Below are 21,519 nucleotides of genomic sequence, written 5' to 3'. Positions count from 1 at the left end.
ATGTGGTAGTACGGAGTGGTTGTAGGATGTGGTAGTACGGAGTGGTTGTAGGATGTGGTAGTACGGAGTGGTTGTAGGATGTGGTAGTACGGAGTGGTTGTAGGATGTGGTAGTACGGAGTGGTTGTAGGATGTGGTAGTACGGAGTGGTTGTAGGATGTGGTAGTACGGAGTGGTTGTAGGATGTGGTAGTACGGAGTGGTTGTAGGATGTGGTAGTACGGAGTGGTTGTAGGATGTGGTAGTACGGAGTGGTTGTAGGATGTGGTAGTACGGAGTGGTTGTAGGATGTGGTAGTACGGAGTGGTTGTAGGATGTGGTAGTACGGAGTGGTTGTAGGATGTGGTAGTACGGAGTGGTTGTAGGATGTGGTAGTAGGGTGTGGTTGTAGGATGTGGTAGTAGGGTGTGGTTGTAGGATGTGGTAGTAGGGTGTGGTAGTGGGGAGTGGTTGTAGGGTGTAGGGTGTGGTAGTGGGGAGTGGTAGTAGGATGTGGTAGTGGGGAGTGGTAGTAGGATGTGGTAGTAGGATGTGATAGTGGGGAGTGGTAGTAGCATGCGGTTGTAGGATGTAGTAGGAGTATGTGGGAGTGTGGAGTGGTAGTAGGATGTGGTAGTGTGGAGTGGCTGTAGGATGTGGTAGCAGGAAGTGGCTGTTGGATGTGTTAGTGTGAAGTGGTTGTAGGATGTCGTAGTGTGAAGTGGTTGTAGGATGTGGTAGTAGGGTGTCGTAGTAGGGTGTGGTAGTACGGAGTGGTTGTAGGATGTTGTAGTGGGGAGTGGTAGTAGGATGTGGTAGTAGGATGTGGTCGTAGGATGTTGTAGTGGGGAGTAGTAGTAGGATGTGGTAGTGTGGAGTGGTAGTAGGATGTGGTAGTAGGATGTGGTAGTTTGGAGTGGTAGTAGGATGTGGTAGTAGGATGTGGTAGTTTGGAGTGGTAGTAGGATGTTGAATTGGGGATTGGTAGTTGGATGTGGTAGTAGGATTTGGTAGTGGGGAGTGGTAGTTGGATGTGGTAGTAGGATTTGGTAGTGGGGAGTGGTAGTAGGATGCGGTTGTAGGATGTGGTAGTAGGATGCGGTTGTAGGATGTGGTAGTGTGGAGTGGTTGTAGGATGTGGTAGTGTGGAGTGGTTGTAGGATGTGGTAGTGTGGAGTGGTTGTAGGATGTGGTAGTAGGATGTGGTTGTAGGATGTGGTTGTAGGATGTGGTAGTGTGGAGTGGTTGTAGGATGTGGTAGTAGGATGTGGTAGTAGGATGTGGTAGTGTGGAGTTGTTGTAGGATGTGGTAGTAGGATGTGGTAGTAGGATGTGGTAGTGTGGAGTGGTGGTAGGATGTGGTGGTAGGATGTGGTAGTAGGATGTGGTAGTGTGGAGTGGTTGTAGGATGTGGTAGTAGGATGTGGTAGTAGGATGTGGTAGTGTGGAGTGGTTGTAGGATGTTGTAGTGTGGAGTGGTTGTAGGATGTGGTCGTAGGATGTGGTAGTGTGGAGTGGTTGTAGGATGTGGTTGTAGGATGTGGTAGTGTGGAGTGGTTGTAGGATGTGGTTGTAGGATGTGGTTGTAGGATGTGGTAGTGTGGAGTGGTTGTAGGATGTGGTAATAGGATGTGGTAGTAGGATGTGGTAGTGTGGAGTTGTTGTAGGATGTGGTAGTGTGGAGTTTTTGTAGGATGTGGTAGTGTGGAGTGGTTGTAGGATGTGGTAGTAGGATGTGGTTGTAGGATGTGGTAGTGTGGAGTGGTGGTAGGATGTGGTGGTAGGATGTGGTGGTAGGATGTGGTAGTAGGATGTGGTAGTGTGGAGTGGTTGTAGGATGTGGTAGTGTGGAGTGGTTGTAGGATGTGGTAGTGTGGAGTGGTAGTAGGATGTGGTAGTGTGGAGTGGTTGTAGGATGTGGTAGTAGGATGTGGTAGTAGGATGTGGTAGTGTGGAGTGGTTGTAGGATGTTGTAGTGTGGAGTGGTTGTAGGATGTGGTCGTAGGATGTGGTAGTGTGGAGTGGTTGTAGGATGTGGTTGTAGGATGTGGTTGTAGGATGTGGTAATAGGATCTGGTAGTGTTGAGTGTTTGTAGGATGTGGTAGTAGGATGTGGTAGTGTTGAGTGTTTGTAGGATGTGGTAGTAGGATGTGGTAGTGTGGAGTTGTTGTAGGATGTGGTAGTAGGATGTGGTAGTAGGATGTGGTTGTGTGGAGTGGTTGTAGGATGTGGTAGTAATAATAATAATAATAATAATAATAATAATAATAAAAATATTATTATTATTATGATTAATAATAACCATAATAATAATCATAATAATAATCATAATAATAATCATAATAATCATAATAATAATAATAAAAAAAATATTATTATTATTATGATTAATAATAATAATAATAATAATAATAATAATCATAATAATAATCATCATAGAGAGGGAGAGACAAATAAGAGTCGCGCGGGACGACTGAGGGAAGGGGACGCGCGGAGCGACAGCAGCGACGCGATTAAGGCGCGGACGCGGCACGTACGCGCACACACCCCTATCTTCTGTCCTCAACAGAAGAGGAGGAGGAAGAGGAGGAGGAGGAAGAAGAGAGGAGGAGGAAGAAGAGAGGAGGAGGAGGAAGAGAGGGGGAGGAGGAAGAGGAGGGGGAGGAGGAGGAGGAGGGGGAGGAGGAAGAGGAAGAGGAGGAAGAAGAGAGGAGGAGGAGGAAGAGGAGGAGGAGGAGGAGGGGGAGGAGGAAGAGGAAGAGGAGGAAGAAGAGAGGAGGAGGAGGAGGAGGAAGAGGAGGAGGAGGAGGAAGAGGAAGAGGAGGAGGGGGAGGAGGAAGAGGAAGAGGGGAGGAGGAGGAGGAGGTAGGGGGGGAGAGGAAGAGGAGAGGGGAGGAGGGGGAGGAGGAAGAGGAAGAGGAGGAAGAAGAGAGGAGGAGGAGGAGGAGGAAGAGGAGGAGGAGGAGGAAGAGGAAGAGGAGGAGGAGGGGGAGGAGGAAGAGGAAGAGGGGAGGAGGAGGAGGAGGTAGGGGGGGAGAGGAAGAGGAGAGGGGAGGAGGGGGAGGAGGAAGAGGAAGAGGGGAGGAGGAGGAAGAGGAAGAGGAAGAGGGGAGGAAGAAGAGGAAGAGGGGAGGAGGAGGAGGAGGAAGAGGGGAGGAGGAAGAGGAAGAGAGGAGGAGGAGGAGGAGGAAGAGGAAGAGAGGAGGAGGAGGAGGAGGAGGAGGAAGAGGAAGAGAGGAGGAGGAGGGGAGGACGGAGAGAGAGACCCGGAGCAGAGGAGCGGAGCCGCGGATGGAGCGCAGGAGGACGAACCGCTGAGCCGCGCGGAGGAACCATGGGCTGCATCGGATCCCGGACCATCGGTGAGACCCGGACCCGGTGCTGGTTCTGTTTCTGGAGGGTGGAGGCTGGAGGGTGGAGGGCAGGTGGGGATTCGGAATCAACCGTGGGACTATGTATTAAAAGTAGGTGATTCAACACATGGAGGGTGTGGGTGTGATGGGGCTCGTAGTATTATTAACATCCTCTGTAGTATTATTAACATCCTTTGTAGTATTATTAAAATCCTCTGTAGTATTACTAGAACCCTCTGTAGTATAATTAGAATCCTCTGTAGTATTACTAAAATCCTCTGTATATTACTAGAATCCTCTGTAGTATAATTAGAATCCTCTGTAGTATTACTAAAATCCTCTGTAGTATTACTGGAATCCTCTGTAGTATAATTTGAATCCTCTGTAGTATCGTCACTGCTCATTTTAACACCACCTGGAGTTGTTAATGATTATTTGCTGCGTTGGGTGGAGTGCGGCTACAACAGGTTCTGATCCTCTCCAGCTGCTCCATCCCAACAGCAGGTGGCGCACGCCCCTGGTCGCCCAGCCCGTGGAGGGGTGAGGGTGGGGTCACTGTTTTGACGAAGAATCCCCCCGTGTCCCCAAAAAACACCGGCAGCGATTCAACAGATGGTGACGCTGCGACATTCTGTCCTGATGGGAAATGTCCTGGTTGTTCCCCCGCCGGTCAGATGGGAGTTAAAACTATTTATTATTACCTCTATATAAACTATTTATTATTACCTCTATACATTTATTATTACCTCTATATAAACTATTTATTATTACCTCTATACATTTATTATTACCTCTATATAAACTATTTATTATTACCTCTATACATTTATTATTACCTCTATATAAACTATTTATTATTACCTCTATATTAACTATTTATTATTACCTCTATATAAACTATTTATTATTACCTCTATACATTTATTATTACCTCTATATAAACTATTTATTATTACCTCTATACATTTATTATTACCTCTATATAAACTATTTATTATTACCTCTATACATTTATTATTACCTCTATATAAACTATTTATTATTACCTCTATACATTTATTATTACCTCTATATAAACTATTTATTATTACCTCTATATTAACTATTTATTATTACCTCTATATAAACTATTTATTATTACCTCTATATAAACTATTTATTATTACCGCTATACATTTATTATTACCTCTATATAAACTATTTATTATTACCTCTATTGAAACTATTTATTATTACCTCTATACATTTATTATTACCTCTATATAAACTATTTATTATTACCGCTATACATTTATTATTACCTCTATAGAAACTATTTATTATTACCTCTATAGAAACTATTTATTATTACCTCTATAGAAACTATTTATTATTACCTCTATAGAAACTATTTATTATTACCTCTATACATTTATTATTACCTCTATATAAACTATTTATTATTACCTCTATACATTTATTATTACCTCTATATAAACTATTTATTTTTACCCCTATACATTTATTTTTACCTCTATACATTTATTATTACCTCTATACTTTTATTATTACCTCTATACATTTATTATTACCTCTATAGAAACTATTTATTATTACCTCTATAGAAACTATTTATTATTACCTCTATACATTTATTATTACCTCTATAGAAACTATTTATTATTACCTCTATACATTTATTATTACCTCTATAGAAACTATTTATTATTACCTCTATACATTTATTATTACCTCTATACAAACTATTTATTATTACCGCTATACATTTATTATTACCTCTATATAAACTATTTATTATTCCCTCTATACATTTATTATTACCTCTATAGAAACTATTTATTATTACCTCTATACATTTATTATTACCTCTATAGAAACTATTTATTATTACCTCTATATATTTATTATTACCTCTATAGAGACTATTTATTATTACCTCTATACATTTATTATTACCTCTATATAAACTATTTATTTTTACCCCTATACATTTATTTTTACCTCTATACATTTATTATTACCTCTATACATTTATTATTACCTCTATAGAAACTATTTATTATTACCTCTATACAAACTATTTATTATTACCTCTATAGAAACTATTTATTATTACCTCTATACATTTATTATTACCTCTATACATTTATTATTACCTCTATACAAACTATTTATTATTACCGCTATACATTTATTATTACCTCTATAGAAACTATTTATTATTCCCTCTATACATTTATTATTACCTCTATACATTTATTATTACCTCTATACAAACTATTTATTATTACCGCTATACATTTATTATTACCTCTATATAAACTATTTATTATTACCTCTATACATTTATTATTACCTCTATACAAACTATTTATTATTACCTCTATACATTTATTATTACCTCTGTACAAACTATTTATTATTACCTCTATATAAACTATTTATTATTACCTCTATAGAAACTATTTATTATTACCTCTATATAAACTATTTATTATTACCTCTATAGAAACTATTTATTATTACCTCTATACAAACTATTTATTATTACCTCTATATAAACTATTTATTATTACCTCTGTACAAACTATTTATTATTACCTCTATATAAACTATTTATTATTACCTCTATATAAACTATTTATTATTACCTCTATACATTTATTATTACCTCTATAGAAACTATTTATTATTACCTCTATACATTTATTATTACCTCTATAGAAACTATTTATCATTACCTCTATACATTTATTATTACCTCTATATAAACTATTTATTATTACCTTTATACATTTATTATTACCTCTATAGAAACTATTTATTATTACCTCTATACATTTATTATTACCTCTATACAAACTATTTATTATTACCTCTATACATTTATTATTACCTCTATAGAAACTATTTATTATTACCTCTATACATTTATTATTACCTCTATATAAACTATTTATTATTACCTCTATACAAACTATTTATTATTACCTCTATACATTTATTATTACCTCTATACAAACTATTTATTATTACCTCTATACATTTATTATTACCTCTATATAAACTATTTATTATTACCTCTATACATTTATTATTACCTCTATACAAACTATTTATTATTACCTCTGTACAAACTATTTATTATTACCTCTATACAAACTATTTATTATTAACCCTATTTAAACTATTAATTTATATATATATATATGTGTGTGTGTGTGTGTGTGTGTGTGTATGTATATATATATATATATATATAAGCTATTCATAATAATCTAGAAATGAACAATTTATCTTGAACAATTAATTATTATTGTTATAAATATTATTATTACTACGATATTTTGCATTCATGTCACGTCAAATCACCTCCAGTTTACTGTGTGTGTGTGTCCATACGAAGCGAGGAATGACCTTAGTTTGGTGTCAAAGCAAAGGTGTGGCTTTGAGATGTGACCTCACTTCCTGTGTTCGTCACACACACACACACACACACACACACACACACACACACACACACACACACACACACACACACACACACAGGTTGTGCTCATCACATCGTGTCGTTTGCAGCCAGATAAACAGAGAGAGTTTGACCTTTGGTTGTCATTGAGGCGAGCGAGGGGCTTGTGCTGCTCGGGAGGAGCGAGGGATGGATGGATGGATGGAGGGATGGATGGAGGGATGGAGGGATGGATGGAGGGATGGATGGAGGGATGGAGGGATGGAGGGAGGGATGGAGGGATGGATGGAGGGATGGGTGGAGGGATGGAGGGATGGATGGAGGGATGGATGGAGGGATGGATGGATGGAGGGATGGATGGAGGGAAGAATGGAGGGATGGATGGAGGGATGGATGGAGTTTAAAAGGTTTAAAAGGGAGAGAGCGGAGGTGTTGTTCACATTGCACTCCTCTTTTCTCCATCCATCCCCTCTCCATCCATCCATCCCCTCTCCATCCATCCATCCCTCTCTCCACCCATCCCTCTCTTCTCCATCCATCCCTCTCCATCCATCCCTCTCTCCACCCATCCCTCTCTTCTCCATCCATCCCTCTCTCCATCAATCCCTCTCTCCATCCATCCATCTCCATTCATCCCTCTCTCCACCCATCCCTCTCTCCACCCAACCCTCTTTCCACCCATCCCTCTCTCCATCCATCCATCTCCATCTATCCCTCTCCACCCATCCCTCCTCTGCCTCTTTAAACTCCTGTGTTGTTTTGTATTTTCCACAATTAGCTTTGAGCAGCGCTGTGCGGTGACACCCTGATGCTCCAACATCAGCTTTTAATCCGTTATTAATACTCATTCCTAATTAGTAATAATTAGTAATAATTAAATTATCTGACTACTTAATTACTAATAACTAATGATTGAAGTGATCAGTGATTGGTAATTAGTAATTAGTGTCCTGACCCTGCAACATTCACATGCAAGGATTCCATGTGTCGGTGTACTGGCTAGGTCATAATAATATGCTATCATTATCATTATTATTATTATTATTATTATTATTATTATTATTATTATTATTATTATTACATTATTATCATTATTATCATTATTATCATTATCAGTATCATTATCATTATCATTATTATCATTATCATTATCATTATTATTATCGTTATCATTATCATTATCATTATTATCATTATCAGTATCATTATCATTATTGTCATTATCATTATCATTATCATTATCATTATTATCATTATCATGATCATTATCATTATTATCATGATCATTATCATTATTATTATCGTTATCATTATCATTATTATCATTATCAGTATCATTATCATTATCATTATTATTATTATCAATATCATTATCATTATGGACAGGAAGTGATGCGGTTCATGTACTAGTGGGGAGGATAGTTGCCATGGCAGCAGAGACTGCGAGTTTTGCTGAAAGCCTTGGAGAGCGATTATACCCTGTGTTTATACCCTTTTTATACCCTGTATGAACAGGGTATAAACAGGGTATAGTGGGATTATAAACAGGGTGTGAACGGGTTACTAAAGAGGTATTAATGTGGTGTAGGTGGGTAATGTGGTATGACATTTCACTGCATATGTGTATGAAAGTATGTATATGTATGTGACGAATAAACCTCTTGAATCGAAATGTGGTACAAGCAGGGTGCAAACAGGTGTTTAAACGGGGTGTGAATGATGTAAACATGATGTAAACAGGGGATGAACGGGGTATAGGCAAGGTGAAAACAGGGTATAAGCAGGGTGTAAACATGGTATAGACATTGTATAAACAGGGCGCAGACATAGTATAAACAGGGTATAAAGAGGGTATAAACAGGGTATAAACAGAGCCTAAAAAGGGTATAGACATAGTATAAACAGGGTGTAAAAAAACCTGTAAACAGGGTGTAAACAGGGTATATACATGGTATAAACAGGGTATAAACAGGGTATAGACATAGTAGTAACAGGGTATAAAGAGGGTATAAACAGGGTGTAAACAGGGTATAAAAATAGTATAAAGAGGGTATAAACAGGGTCTAAACAGGGTATAGACATAGTATGAACAGGGTGTAAACAACGTGTAAACAGGATAAACAGGGTATAAACAGGGTATAGACATAGAATTAAGGGGGTGTAAACAGGGTATAAACAGGGTATAGACATAGTATTAACAGGGTATAAACAGGGTGTAAACAGGGTATAGATATAGTATAAACAGGGTGTAAACAGGGGGTAAACAGGGTATAAACAGGATATAAACAGGGTATAGACAGGGTATCAAGAGGTTATAAACAGGGTGTAAACAGGGTATAAACAGGGTGTAAAGGTGTAAATAGGGGTAAACATGGTATAAACAGGGTGTAAACAGGGGGTACTGGGTGGTAAACATGGTGTAAACAAGGTGTAAACAGGGTGTAAACAGGGGGTAATGGGATGTAAATAGGGTGTACATTGGGTGTAAACTGGGCGTAAACTGGAGGTAATGGGGTGTAATCAGGGTGTAAACAGGGGGTGATGGGGGTAAACATGATGTAAACAGGGTGTAAACAGGGTGTAAACAGGGTGTAAACAGGGTATATACATGGTATATACAGGATATAAACAGGGTATAGACATAGTAGTAACAGGGTGTTAACAGGGTATAGACAGTATAAACAGGGTATAAAGAGGGTATAAACAGGGTGTAAACAGGGTATAAAAATAGTATAAAGAAGGTATAAACAGGGTCTAAACAGGGTATAGACATAGAATTAAGGGGGTGTAAATAGGGTGTAAACAGGGTATAGATATAGTATAAACAGGGGGTAAACAGGGTATAAACAGGATATAAACAGGGTATAGACAGGGTTTCAAGAGGTTATAAACAGGGTGTAAACAGGGTATAAACAGGGTGTAAAGTGGGCGTACACAGGGTGTAAATAGGGGGTAAACATGGTATAAACAGGGTGTAAACAGGGGGTAAACATGGTGTACACAGGGTGTAAACAGGGTGTAAACAGGGGGTAATGGGGTGTAAATAGGGTGTACATTGGGTGTAAACTGGACGTAAACTGGAGGTAATGGGTGTACACAGGGTGTAAACAGGGGGAAGTGGGGTGTAAACAGGGTGTTAACATGGTGTTAACAGGGTGTAAATAGGGTGTAAACGGTCTTCCACCATCTCCCCCCTCCACCCCCTGTCCTCCCCACGCCCCCGCCACCGCTCCACCCCCCGTCTCTCCGTCCTCTGTCCTCCCCCCTCCATCCTCTCTGTCCTCCCCCATCTCTCCCCACTCCCCCCTCCACCCCCTTTACTCCCCTATCCCTCCGTCCTACCCCATCTCTCCGTCCTAACCCCTCCACCCCATCCGCCCCCCCCCGTCCTCCCTCATCTCTCTACCCCTCCCTCCACCCCCTCCACCGACTCCAACCCCCGTCTCGTAGCGGTTTGTGTCGGAGCAGAAGCTGCTATATTTAGATGTGGGGTAAAAGAAGCAGAGCTGGAGGAGGAGAAATGATAAGAGTAAATGTGGGTTAAACGCCCTCTTTCTCCATCTCTTTCTCCACCTTCTTCTCCTCCATCTCCTTCTCCTTCTTCTCCTTCTCCTTCTTCTCCTCCATCTCCTTCTCCTTCTTCTCCTTCTCCTTCTTCTTCTTCTTCTCCTGCTCCTGGTGGACACTGGGAATAGAACCAGTACAACCACAGTCTGCTCCTGGTGGTGGTCCATAACAGCCTGGTGGAGGTGGTGGGTCCGATGGATTAGACACTGAGCTCCACCCTCTGTTTGTCCGTGCTGCTGAGGCTCTGTCTCTTTCCTGATTGGTGTGTTGGGAAATTATGCAGCAGTTCCATGGAAAAATATTTTCTTTTTTTTTTACTTAGAAGTACAGCTGGACTCATTTTTGTAACGCAATTAGCCACGCCCACCTGCAGGCCTGGAGGTCTAACACCCACCTGCAGGCCTGGAGGTCTAACACCCACCTGGAGGCCTGGAGGTCTAACACCCACCTGCAGGCCTGGAGGTCTAACACCCACCTGCAGGCCTGGAGGTCTAACACCCACCTGGAGGCCTGGAGGTCTAACACCCACCTGCAGGCCTGGAGGTCTAACACCCACTTGCAGGCCTGGAGGTCTAACACCCACCTGCAGGCCTGGAGGTCTAACACCCACCTGCAGGCCTGGAGGTCTGACTTGTATGAAACCAAAAACACGTCTTAGAGACAGTTCCCCTCCGTGCCCCCTGCAGAGACATTGTTTCTCTCTCTCTCTCTCTCTTTCCCTCTGCCCGTCCTCCTTCTTTCTTCCTCCGTCACTCCCTCTCTCTCTCTCTCTTTCCCTCCGCCCGTTCTCCTTCTTTCTTCCTCCGTCACCCCCCCCCTCCCTCCTCAAATCTCCAGATGTGAGACATCCCAGATGTAAAAATCATTTGCTGCCCGTAAAAAAAGGATTATTACATTTTTTTTCCATAAGCCCAGATCTGTAAATTCATTATGGGATGGAACCTCATGGCCGCCTTTTAAGGAGCTCGTCGGTGGCGTTGCCGGGCAGCCCAGTCATTTCCCAGACGTGACTCAGCTCTCAGCGTCTTTTGTTCAGGCATGGAGTTTGAGACTGGGCGGAGGTGTTTCTCGGATTCTAAGACGTCAGGGGCGTTGAAGCGGGCGGGGCTGAGCGCTCCCTCTCCATGATGGGTGGAGGGAGACACTGGTCCCGACCTGCAGCCAGTGAGGGCGGAGGGGAGACAGGACGCATAGTAACAACTCCAATTCAAAATGAAGTCTCGAAATGAGACTCAGTGACACCACCTTGGTCTGCCAGGACGAGGGTGGATGAGATGAAAGTGAGATGGAGGAGATGAAAGAAGGGATGGAGGAGATGAAAGAAGGGATGGAGGAGATGAAAGAAGGGATGGAGGAGATGAAAGGGGTGATGGAGGAGTAGTGATGAAAAGTTTGGCTCTTTTCTTCTTTTCAGTTGTCTTGGTTCATTTGATTCAGTCGATTCAGCTTGAGTCAGTGTATTATTGAAGTAATTGAATTATTTAATTCATAAGTAGTGTGTAATAAGTATTATTTCATTTATGAGTAGTGTGTAATAATTATTGTTTAATTTATAAGTAGTGTGTAATAAGTATTATTTCATTTATAAGTAGTTTGTAATTAGTATTATTTAATTTATAAGTAGTGTGTAATAAGTATTATTTCATTTATAAGTAGTTTGTAATTAGTATTATTTCATTTATAAGTAGTGTGTAATAAGTATTATTTAATTTATAAGTAGTGTGCAATAAGTATTACATTCATTTTTAAGTAGTGTGTAATAAGTATTATTTAATTTATAAGTAGTGTGTAATAAGTATTAAAGTAGTTTGTAATTAGTATTATTTTATTTATAAGTCGTTTGTAATAAGTATTAGTTCATTTATAAGTAGTTTGTTGTAAGTATTATTTCATTTATAAGTAGTGTGAAATGGGTATTATTTCTTTGATTAGTAGTTTGTAGTAAGTAGTGTGTAATAAGTATTATTTCATTTATAGGTATTATTTCTTTGATTAGTAGTTTGTAGTAAGTAGTGTGTAAAAAGTATTGTTTCATTTATAAGTCGTTTGTAGTAAGTATTATTTCATTTATAAGTAGTGTGTAATAAGTATTATTTAATTAATAAGTAGTGTGTAATAAGTATTATTTTATTTATAGGTAGTTTGTAGTAAGTATTATTTCATTTATAAGAAGTTTGTAGTAAGTATTATTTCATTTATAAGTAGTGTGTAATAGGTATTATTTCTTTGATTAGTAGTTTGTAGTAAGTAGTGTGTAATAAGTATTATTATATTTATAAGTAGTGTGTTGTAATAAGTATTATTTCCATTTATCAGTTGTTTGTAGTAAATATTATTTCATTTATAAGTAGTGTGTAACAAGTATTGTTTAATTTATGAGTAGTGTGTAATAAGTATTATTTCATTCATAAGTAGTTTGTAGTAAGTATTATTTAATTTATAAGTAGTGTGTGATAAGTATTATTTCATTTATAAGTAGTGTGTAATAAGTATTATTTCATTTATGAGTAGTGTGTTATAAGCATTATTTCATTTACAAGTAGTGTGTAATAAGTATTATTTCATTTATAAGTAGTGGATAATAAGTATTATTTCATTTATAAGTAGTTTATAGTAAGTATTATTTCATTCACTAGTAGTTTGTAGTAAGTATTATTTCATTTATATGTAGTTTGTTGTAAGCATTATTTTACTTGCAAGTAGTGTTTCATTTATAAGTACTGGTTACAGGCATTATTTAATTCATTAGTAGTTTGTCGTAAGTATTATTTCATTTTTAAGTAGTGTGTAATAAGTATTATTTAATTAATAAGTAGTTTGGAGCAAGTATTATTTTATTCAGTAGTAGTCTGTAGTAAGTATTATTTCATTCATTAGTAGTTTGTAGTAAGTATTATTACATTTATAAGTAGTTTGTAGTAAGTAATATTTCAATCATTCGTAGTTTGTAGTAAGTATTATTTTATTCATTAGTAGTTTGTAGTAAGTATTATTTAATTCATTAGTAGTTTGTAGTAAGTACTATTTCATTTATATGTAGTTTGTAGTAAGTATTATTTTATTCATGAGTAGTTTGTAGTAAGTATTATTTCATTCATTAGTAGTTTGTCGTAAGTATTATTTCATTCATTAGTAGTTTGTAGTAAGTATTATTTCATTTATAAGTAGTTTGTAATAAGTATTATTTAATTAATAAGTAGTGTGTAATAAGTATTATTTTATCTATAGGTAGTTTGTAGTAAGTATTATTTCATTTATAAGTAGTTTGTAGTAAGTATTATTTCATTTATAAGTAGTGTGTAATAGGTATTATTTCTTTGACTAGTAGTTTGTAGTAAGTAGTGTGTAATAAGTATTATTATATTTATAAGTAGTGTGTTGTAATAAGTATTATTTCCATTTATCAGTTGTTTGTAGTAAGTATTATTTCATTTATAATTAGGTTGTAATAAGTATTATTTCATTTATAAGTAGTTTGTAGTAAGTATTATTTCATTCATTAGTTGTTTGTATTAAATATTATTTTGTTTATCAGTAGTTTGTAGTAAGCATTATTCAATTCATAAGTAGTGTGTAATAAGTATTATTTCTTTATTTAGTAGTTTGTAGTAAGTATTATTTCATTTATAAGTAGTGTGTAATAAGTATTATTTAATTTATAAGTTGTTTGTAGTATTATCTCATTTATAAGTAGTTTGTAGTAAGTATTTTTTCATTCATTAGTAGTTTGTAGTAAGTATTATTACATTTATAAGTAGTTTGTAGTAAGTAATATTTCAATCATTCCTAGTTTGTAGTAAGTATTATTTTATTCATTAGTAGTTTGTAGTAAATATTATTTAATTCATTAGTAGTTTGTAGTAAGTACTATTTCATTTATATGTAGTTTGTAGTAAGTATTATTTAATTCATGAGTAGTTTGTAGTAAGTATTATTTCATTCATTAGTAGTTTGTCGTAAGTATTATTTCATTCATTAGTAGTTTGTAGTAAGTATTATTTCATTTATAAGTAGTTTGTAATAAGTATTATTTAATTAATAAGTAGTGTGTAATAAGTATTATTTTATCTATAGGTAGTTTGTAGTAAGTATTATTTCATTTATAAGTAGTTTGTAGTTAGTATTATTTCATTTATAAGTAGTGTGTAATAGGTATTATTTCTTTGACTAGTAGTTTGTAGTAAGTAGTGTGTAATAAGTATTATTATATTTATAAGTAGTGTGTTGTAATAAGTATTATTTCCATTTATCAGTTGTTTGTAGTAAGTATTATTTCATTTATAATTAGGTTGTAATAAGTATTATTTCATTTATAAGTAGTTTGTAGTAAGTATTATTTCATTCATTAGTTGTTTGTATTAAATATTATTTTGTTTATCAGTAGTTTGTAGTAAGCATTATTCAATTCATAAGTAGTGTGTAATAAGTATTATTTCTTTATTTAGTAGTTTGTAGTAAGTATTATTTCATTTATAAGTAGTGTGTAATAAGTATTATTTAATTTATAAGTTGTTTGTAGTATTATCTCATTTATAAGTAGTTTGTAGTAAGTATTTTTTCATTCATTAGTAGTTTGTAGTAAGTATTATTACATTTATAAGTAGTTTGTAGTAAGTAATATTTCAATCATTCGTAGTTTGTAGTAAGTATTATTTTATTCATTAGTAGTTTGTAGTAAATATTATTTAATTCATTAGTAGTTTGTAGTAAGTACTATTTCATTTATATGTAGTTTGTAGTAAGTATTATTTTATTCATGAGTAGTTTGTAGTAAGTATTATTTCATTCATTAGTAGTTTGTCGTAAGTATTATTTCATTCATTAGTAGTTTGTAGTAAGTATTATTTCATTTATAAGTAGTTTGTAATAAGTATTATTTAATTAATAAGTAGTGTGTAATAAGTATTATTTTATCTATAGGTAGTTTTTAGTAAGTATTATTTCATTTATAAGTAGTTTGTAGTTAGTATTATTTCATTTATAAGTAGTGTGTAATAGGTATTATTTCTTTGACTAGTAGTTTGTAGTAAGTAGTGTGTAATAAGTATTATTATATTTATAAGTAGTGTGTTGTAATAAGTATTATTTCCATTTATCAGTTGTTTGTAGTAAGTATTATTTCATTTATAATTAGGTTGTAATAAGTATTATTTCATTTATAAGTAGTTTGTAGTAAGTATTATTTCATTCATTAGTTGTTTGTATTAAATATTATTTTGTTTATCAGTAGTTTGTAGTAAGCATTATTCAATTCATAAGTAGTGTGTAATAAGTATTATTTCTTTATTTAGTAGTTTGTAGTAAGTATTATTTCATTTATAAGTAGTGTGTAATAAGTATTATTTAATTTATAAGTTGTTTGTAGTATTATCTCATTTATAAGTAGTTTGTAGTAAGTATTTTTTCATTCATTAGTTGTTTGTAGTAACACACACACACACACACTCACACACACACTCACACTCACTCACACACTCACACACACACTCACACTCACACACACACACACACACACACACACACACTCACACACACACACACACTCACACACACACTCACACTCACTCACACACACACTCACACTCACACACTTTTCTCCCTCAGCCTCTTGAAAAGTTCTTTGTTGTATTTTTACTGAATTATTTCTGAGTTTTTCGTTCATTTGCTGCAAAACGACTGAAGGAGAAAAACAGGTTTTTCCTTCTTTTTGGGGCCAGTTGAGCGGCGTCGCCGGGCGGCCCCCCAGGGGGTCTGGAGCCCCAGCTTGACAACTGTCCTCCCCGCCTTTGTTGAAGCTTCAGGCTGAGAGAGGCTGCAAGAGCCTGACATCACACGTCAGCATCACCTCCATCACAGGGTGGAGCAGTGGAGGAATGTGCTGTTTACACTGTGATGTCACAGCGTCTGTCCACGTGACATCATTTCAGCGCAAACCGTGGTGAAGAACACGTTGAGTGACATCATTCAGAGTTAGTCATTCCCTGCTCCATCTACCTCTACTCCACCTCCACTCCACCTCTACTCTATCTTTACTCTTTCTACCTCTACTCCAACTCTACTCTACTTCTATTCTACCTCTACTCTACCTCTACTCCACCTCTACTCTACCTTTACTCTATCTACCTCTACTCTATCTTTCTACCTCTACTCCACCTCTACTCTACCTTTACTCTATCTACCTCTACTCTATCTTTCTACCTCTACTCCACCTCTACTCTACTTCTGTTCTACCTCTACTCCACCTCTACTCTACCTCTACTCCACCTCTACTCTACCTTTACTCTATCTAACTCTACCTTTACTCTATCTACCTCTACTCCGCCTCTACTCAACTGTTACTCTCCCTCCTGGACCCAGTCAGTTGGTTGGATGTGTTGGTCCGTGTGACGACCGCATCTCACGGTGGATGAAGCACCAATGGAACTTTGGCACAAAAATGCGTCAAACCCAGGAGAAGAAAAGTATGAATCCATGAATACAACCGTCAGGCAGCTGACGTGGTTGGAACATTCTGAGCAAGCAACAGGTTTTCGGGGCGATGGTTTGATGCCGGGCTCCCCGCTCATCGCACATCTGTGGCCCTGTTGGCATCAAACCCCCTCTCGCTCGCTCTGTCTCTGCTGAGGCAAAATGTCTCTGAAACGACCTCAAAACCATGACTTTGCCCATCGCCAAAGCTACACCCCATCCATTCTGATGGAAGGTTTTTTGGGCTTACAGTCACTATGGTAAGGGATACAGGGTAGAACATAATATGACAAGCAATGTACCATGTTTTACAATAACTTTCCAAATATAATTTGTCCTTTATTAACAGACAGTATACTAACGCAATAACTTTAATGGGATTTTGTGTATTGAATGTAAAATGTAATACCCTATTACACAGTGTAGAAACCCTATTACACTATGTAATAACCTAATACACTGTGCAACAACCTATTACACTGTGTAATAACCTGTTACACTGTGCAACAACCTAGTACACTGTGCAATAACCTATTACACTGTGAAATAACCTATGACACTGCAATAACCTATTACACTGTGAAATAACCTATGACACTGCAATAACCTATTACACTGTGTAAAAACATATTACACTGTGCAATAACATATTACACAGTGTAATAACCCTATTCAAGATTCAAGATTTAAATTCAAGATTCAAGAGGTTTATTCGTCACATACATATACATACTTTCATACATATACGCAGTGAAATGTAATGCAACGCACCGGGTGATAACACACAATATGTCCTAGGAAAATTTCTTTCTACTAGACCAACTAACTGACTCCTAAAACATAATACAGTAAGTCGAATACTTATAGAATAAAATAAAAATACATAGAATAAAATAAAATAAAATAAAATAAAATAAAATGGAATAGATAAAGGGAATATGCTTATGTATATGGGATAGGCTTATTATGTATATACAGATATGTGCATTAAAGTGGCATGTGAATAAAGTGAGGTAGTGTTTGTGAGATTTACAGCACAGTATACAACAGTACGGCGCAGCAATGCGGTAACACCCAACAACCCAGAACAGTGACACAGTATGCGGTACAGTATGCTACATGCAGTACATTAAGGCAGTGGAGCCTCTGTGAGTGACTCAGTGAGGACCCCTGGTGAGCTCAGCGTTGACAGTTCTTATAGCTTGCGGGAAAAAACTCTGTCTGCAAGTCAGGCGCTTGCCTGACCGCAGCAGCTGGAACAGTCCGTTGTGGTGGTGGTGAGGATCCTTCATGATGCTGCAGCTCTGCTACTACACCTCCTGGTGTATAAGTCCTGCAGGGAGGGGAGGGTAGGTCCAGTGGTACGTTGGGCTGAAGGCACCCCCCTCTGCAGGGCCCGCCTGTCCTGAGCAGTACAGTACAAAGCAGGCTGTGATGTTGCCTGTCAGGATGCTCTCCACCGCTCCACAGTAGAAGGACTTGAGGATCCTCACCGAGGACCTATTAAACTATTTAATCGGTTATTACACTGTGCAATAACCTATTACACTGTGTAAAAAGCTATTACAGAGTGTTAAAAACGTATTACTCAGTGTAAAAGCCTGTTACACAAGTGTAATAACTTTTACACTGTGCAATTAACTACGACACTGTGTAATAACCTGTAATAACCTTACCAGCTGCGCTCGTTCTTCTCTGTGTTATTTCTCCAGCTGTGGGCGGAGTTACTCTCAGATGAAGTGCGGTTCTAAATCTGCTGTGGGCCCGGTGACGTTCGAAGGGATCAAAAATCTGAACGGGTTGTTTCAGGCCTGGTTTTCTGAAATAGACAGCTCACTAGAAGCTGACCGGGCTGTCTAGTAGGCCCGTCAGAGACCGAAATGTACGTATGTGCACAGGCACTGAAACAGGGAATTTTAATTCATAGGTCCCCTTTAAGAACAAGCACCCTGACGACAGGTGCAGGTGCACCTGGAAAGAATGTTTTTTAAAAGCACAGAAAGGAGAAGTGGTGTTTCTCCCACACTATCCCGCGGGGGACGGTCAGGAACACAAATGCCAACACCAACTAACACCATCAACTAATCACCGAATCAAAGAAGAAAGACAGCGCGGCCATCGAGGACTTCATGCGCAGAACGTTTTTCCACATAGAGGACGTGACGTCCAAGGACAGATGTCCTGCCTTGTTTGATGTCTCGCAAGTGAGTAAATGGAATTTCTGAAGCCGAGTGTTCAAAGCGGACATTACAGACAGAAAACCTGCATGTGTCACCGTTTACATCCTATTCAGAGTTATATGGAACAGTCTTGCATCCTATTTATCTCTATATGAACTTCAGTATTTGCTGGATTGAAATTGACGAGTGAGTCATCAGTTTATTTTTTCTCTTTTCTCCTCGTCTCTCGCTCTCTTTCAGGCCAGTGCAGGGTTTCACAGGAACATCGCACCAAATCTTGAGCCAAAATTCCCAAAAGTCTCTGTTCCGACCCAGGAAGGGTGCTGCAGGAGGGCCACATCGGCACGGTTACTTCCTTTAAGCAGCACCATGTAACTTTTGGTGTTTGGGATTTGGTAGCCCCCTAGTTTCCGAGTGCAATGGCACCGTTACGCCACTGCAGTAAAACTCGGTCCCCTGTCCGAGAAAAAAGGTATTTCATCTGACAAATTTGAACCTTATCGGTCACGTTTCGATAAGAGTCTATATTACAAACGCAGATATACTTTACACCTAGGTAACAGTGCGCTTTGCACGGACCACGGACCACAGCTCCGGGGAAGCACTGGGGGGAGAGGGCATGCGAAGGGACGGGGCACCCTGTTACCTGTGTAGGTACCAGATGTGCTCAGCCTGCCAGATCGGCTCGGCTAGGACAAACCCCGCGGCACAATGAAGGTGAGGGCCGGCTGGTGCGAGGTCCAGCCACACCACTGACCCGTCTCCGCTGGGGAGGTGAAGAGGCTACGTTTTCTATGAGAATAATTACCAGACATTTTGACCGGCAAGTTTATAATTCATAGTTTTGTTTTTTTAGTTTTTTTATGGATTTTACCGGGGAAAAAAGCTGTTATTACCAGAGCCAAGCATAAAGGAAGTGACGTTGTGCTGTAGAGCGTGACGCACTTTTCCCGCAGTTTCGAACCCGAACACAAAAGTTACATACAGCAAGAATAGGCGTTCAGGGGGTCGGGTGGTCAGAAGCTTGGAAGCAGTTATTTTAAGGTAAAATAGTTAACAGTGTTGCTTTAATGGCTATTATCATAATCTCATCTGTCTCATTCCCATTTCTCTCCTTTGTGTAAGTTAATTACTGTCACTAATTACTTTGGATATTCATTTATCCTAATCACACAACTCTAAACACTAACTCTTCTTACTCTCTGTCCTCCTCTCACATCTTCTAGACACCCCACCGCCACATCCAGCAGTAACTCATCCGTCTGCATTGGCTTCCTCCCGTCCTTCTGTGCCCCATGCCGAATCCTCCATGTTTTGTTTTGTTCTTGATACCCACTTTGCATCCCTCCACCGATACCGGCGCTCTACGCTGCCACTCCTTAATTTCTCCAATGTTCATTCCACTGAAACAGTTTTGGCGTCAAAGTCGGTAGAGTGAAGCAAGACTCAAGACAATACAATCCACAAAGACTCTCGGTCCTGCAGAGTGGAATCCTCACTCGGAGAACACGAGCGGTTGTCATCGACCGTCGGGGAGAAGGTGCAAGTGCCTTGATCGAGGACTTTGAGGTGAGCGCTGTAAATCGTTTTTTCAGTTTCAACAGTCTTAACGTCACAAACATGCAAAGGAAAAGCGTGGCGGGCGAGCGGCGACCCGCTGTCACCGAGGCTGAAAGCTTTAACCGGTTATCTTTACAATATCTGTAGGAAGCCATCTACGTGACGCAGCTGTCGGTGCACGAGAGGAGTCGGCAGAGGAGGCGATGGGGATTTACCCGCCGCCGAACCAAGATGCGCGGGTGGACGAAACTCCCGACGTAGGGATTGCGACAGAGGGCTTTGCCGTCCTCGGCAGTCTTGGGGACCTCAGCAGAGCCTTCCGCCGTTGGGGACTAGCCTGCGCCCCGATAACCTCAACAGAGTTTTGAGGTGTACCAAAAAGTACTGCCGAAGCCGGATCCCGGAAACCCCTCAGCCCAGGCTCAGAGACTGAGTTACCCGCGTACGCAGCGCTACCGCTCGGCACGGTGCTCTCAAAACGCGGATACACCCATGGGGAAGGTTTGGCCGGTGGACTGTCTCAACGCTGCAGATTGACTTCCACGACAACGTTGCATTTTGGACCGGTAGCGTTTGCCGTTCCGAAGCTTTAATTAATCGGTTAAGTGTCAGTGTTCCCGGTTCCTCTCAGCCGTGCGCAGAGTGCCCATTGGCGAGAACAAACCCGGTTGAGAGGTAAGCTAGGTATGAGGCGCAACAGCTGTATGAGGATGTGCTCCCGGCGGAGGTCTGGTCGGCTGCTAGCCAGCCCTGTTGACCGGCGGGGTTCGCTGCTGGGCGGTGACTCGGAAGGGCTCGAGGGGCTCATTGTTCCGGGTTCGTCCCAGCACACGCTCGAGAGACGTCTCTTTGGAGCTGGCTCTCTGCCGTCAAAGCCTGGACATTGCGACGGAGACCGGATTGAATCGAGACGCGGCGTCACGTGTGATGTCATACGCGTCAAA

The 21,519-nt window shown here is 38.9% G+C and overlaps 1 protein-coding gene across 1 annotated transcript in view; it reads left to right on the top strand.

The window, feature by feature from the left end:
* Positions 1–3,223: 3,223 nt before the first annotated feature.
* Positions 3,224–21,519, top strand: part of LOC307240204 (protein FAM131B-like) — a gene marked incomplete at its 3' end in the record, with an annotated part of 49,659 nt that continues 31,363 nt past the window's right edge. The window contains exon 1 of the mRNA XM_080013896.1: positions 3,224–3,340. Coding sequence (XP_079870022.1) covers positions 3,313–3,340 — 28 coding nt within the window. The 5' untranslated portion in view covers positions 3,224–3,312. The remainder of the gene's footprint in view (positions 3,341–21,519) is intronic.

This window comes from Zeus faber, assembly GCF_960531495.2.
Source record: "Zeus faber genome assembly, chromosome: 1".
Classification (NCBI taxonomy): Eukaryota; Metazoa; Chordata; class Actinopteri; order Zeiformes; family Zeidae; genus Zeus; species Zeus faber.
The sequence above is the reverse complement of the archived record's forward strand: the minus strand, read 5'-3'. Positions and strand labels throughout refer to the sequence as shown.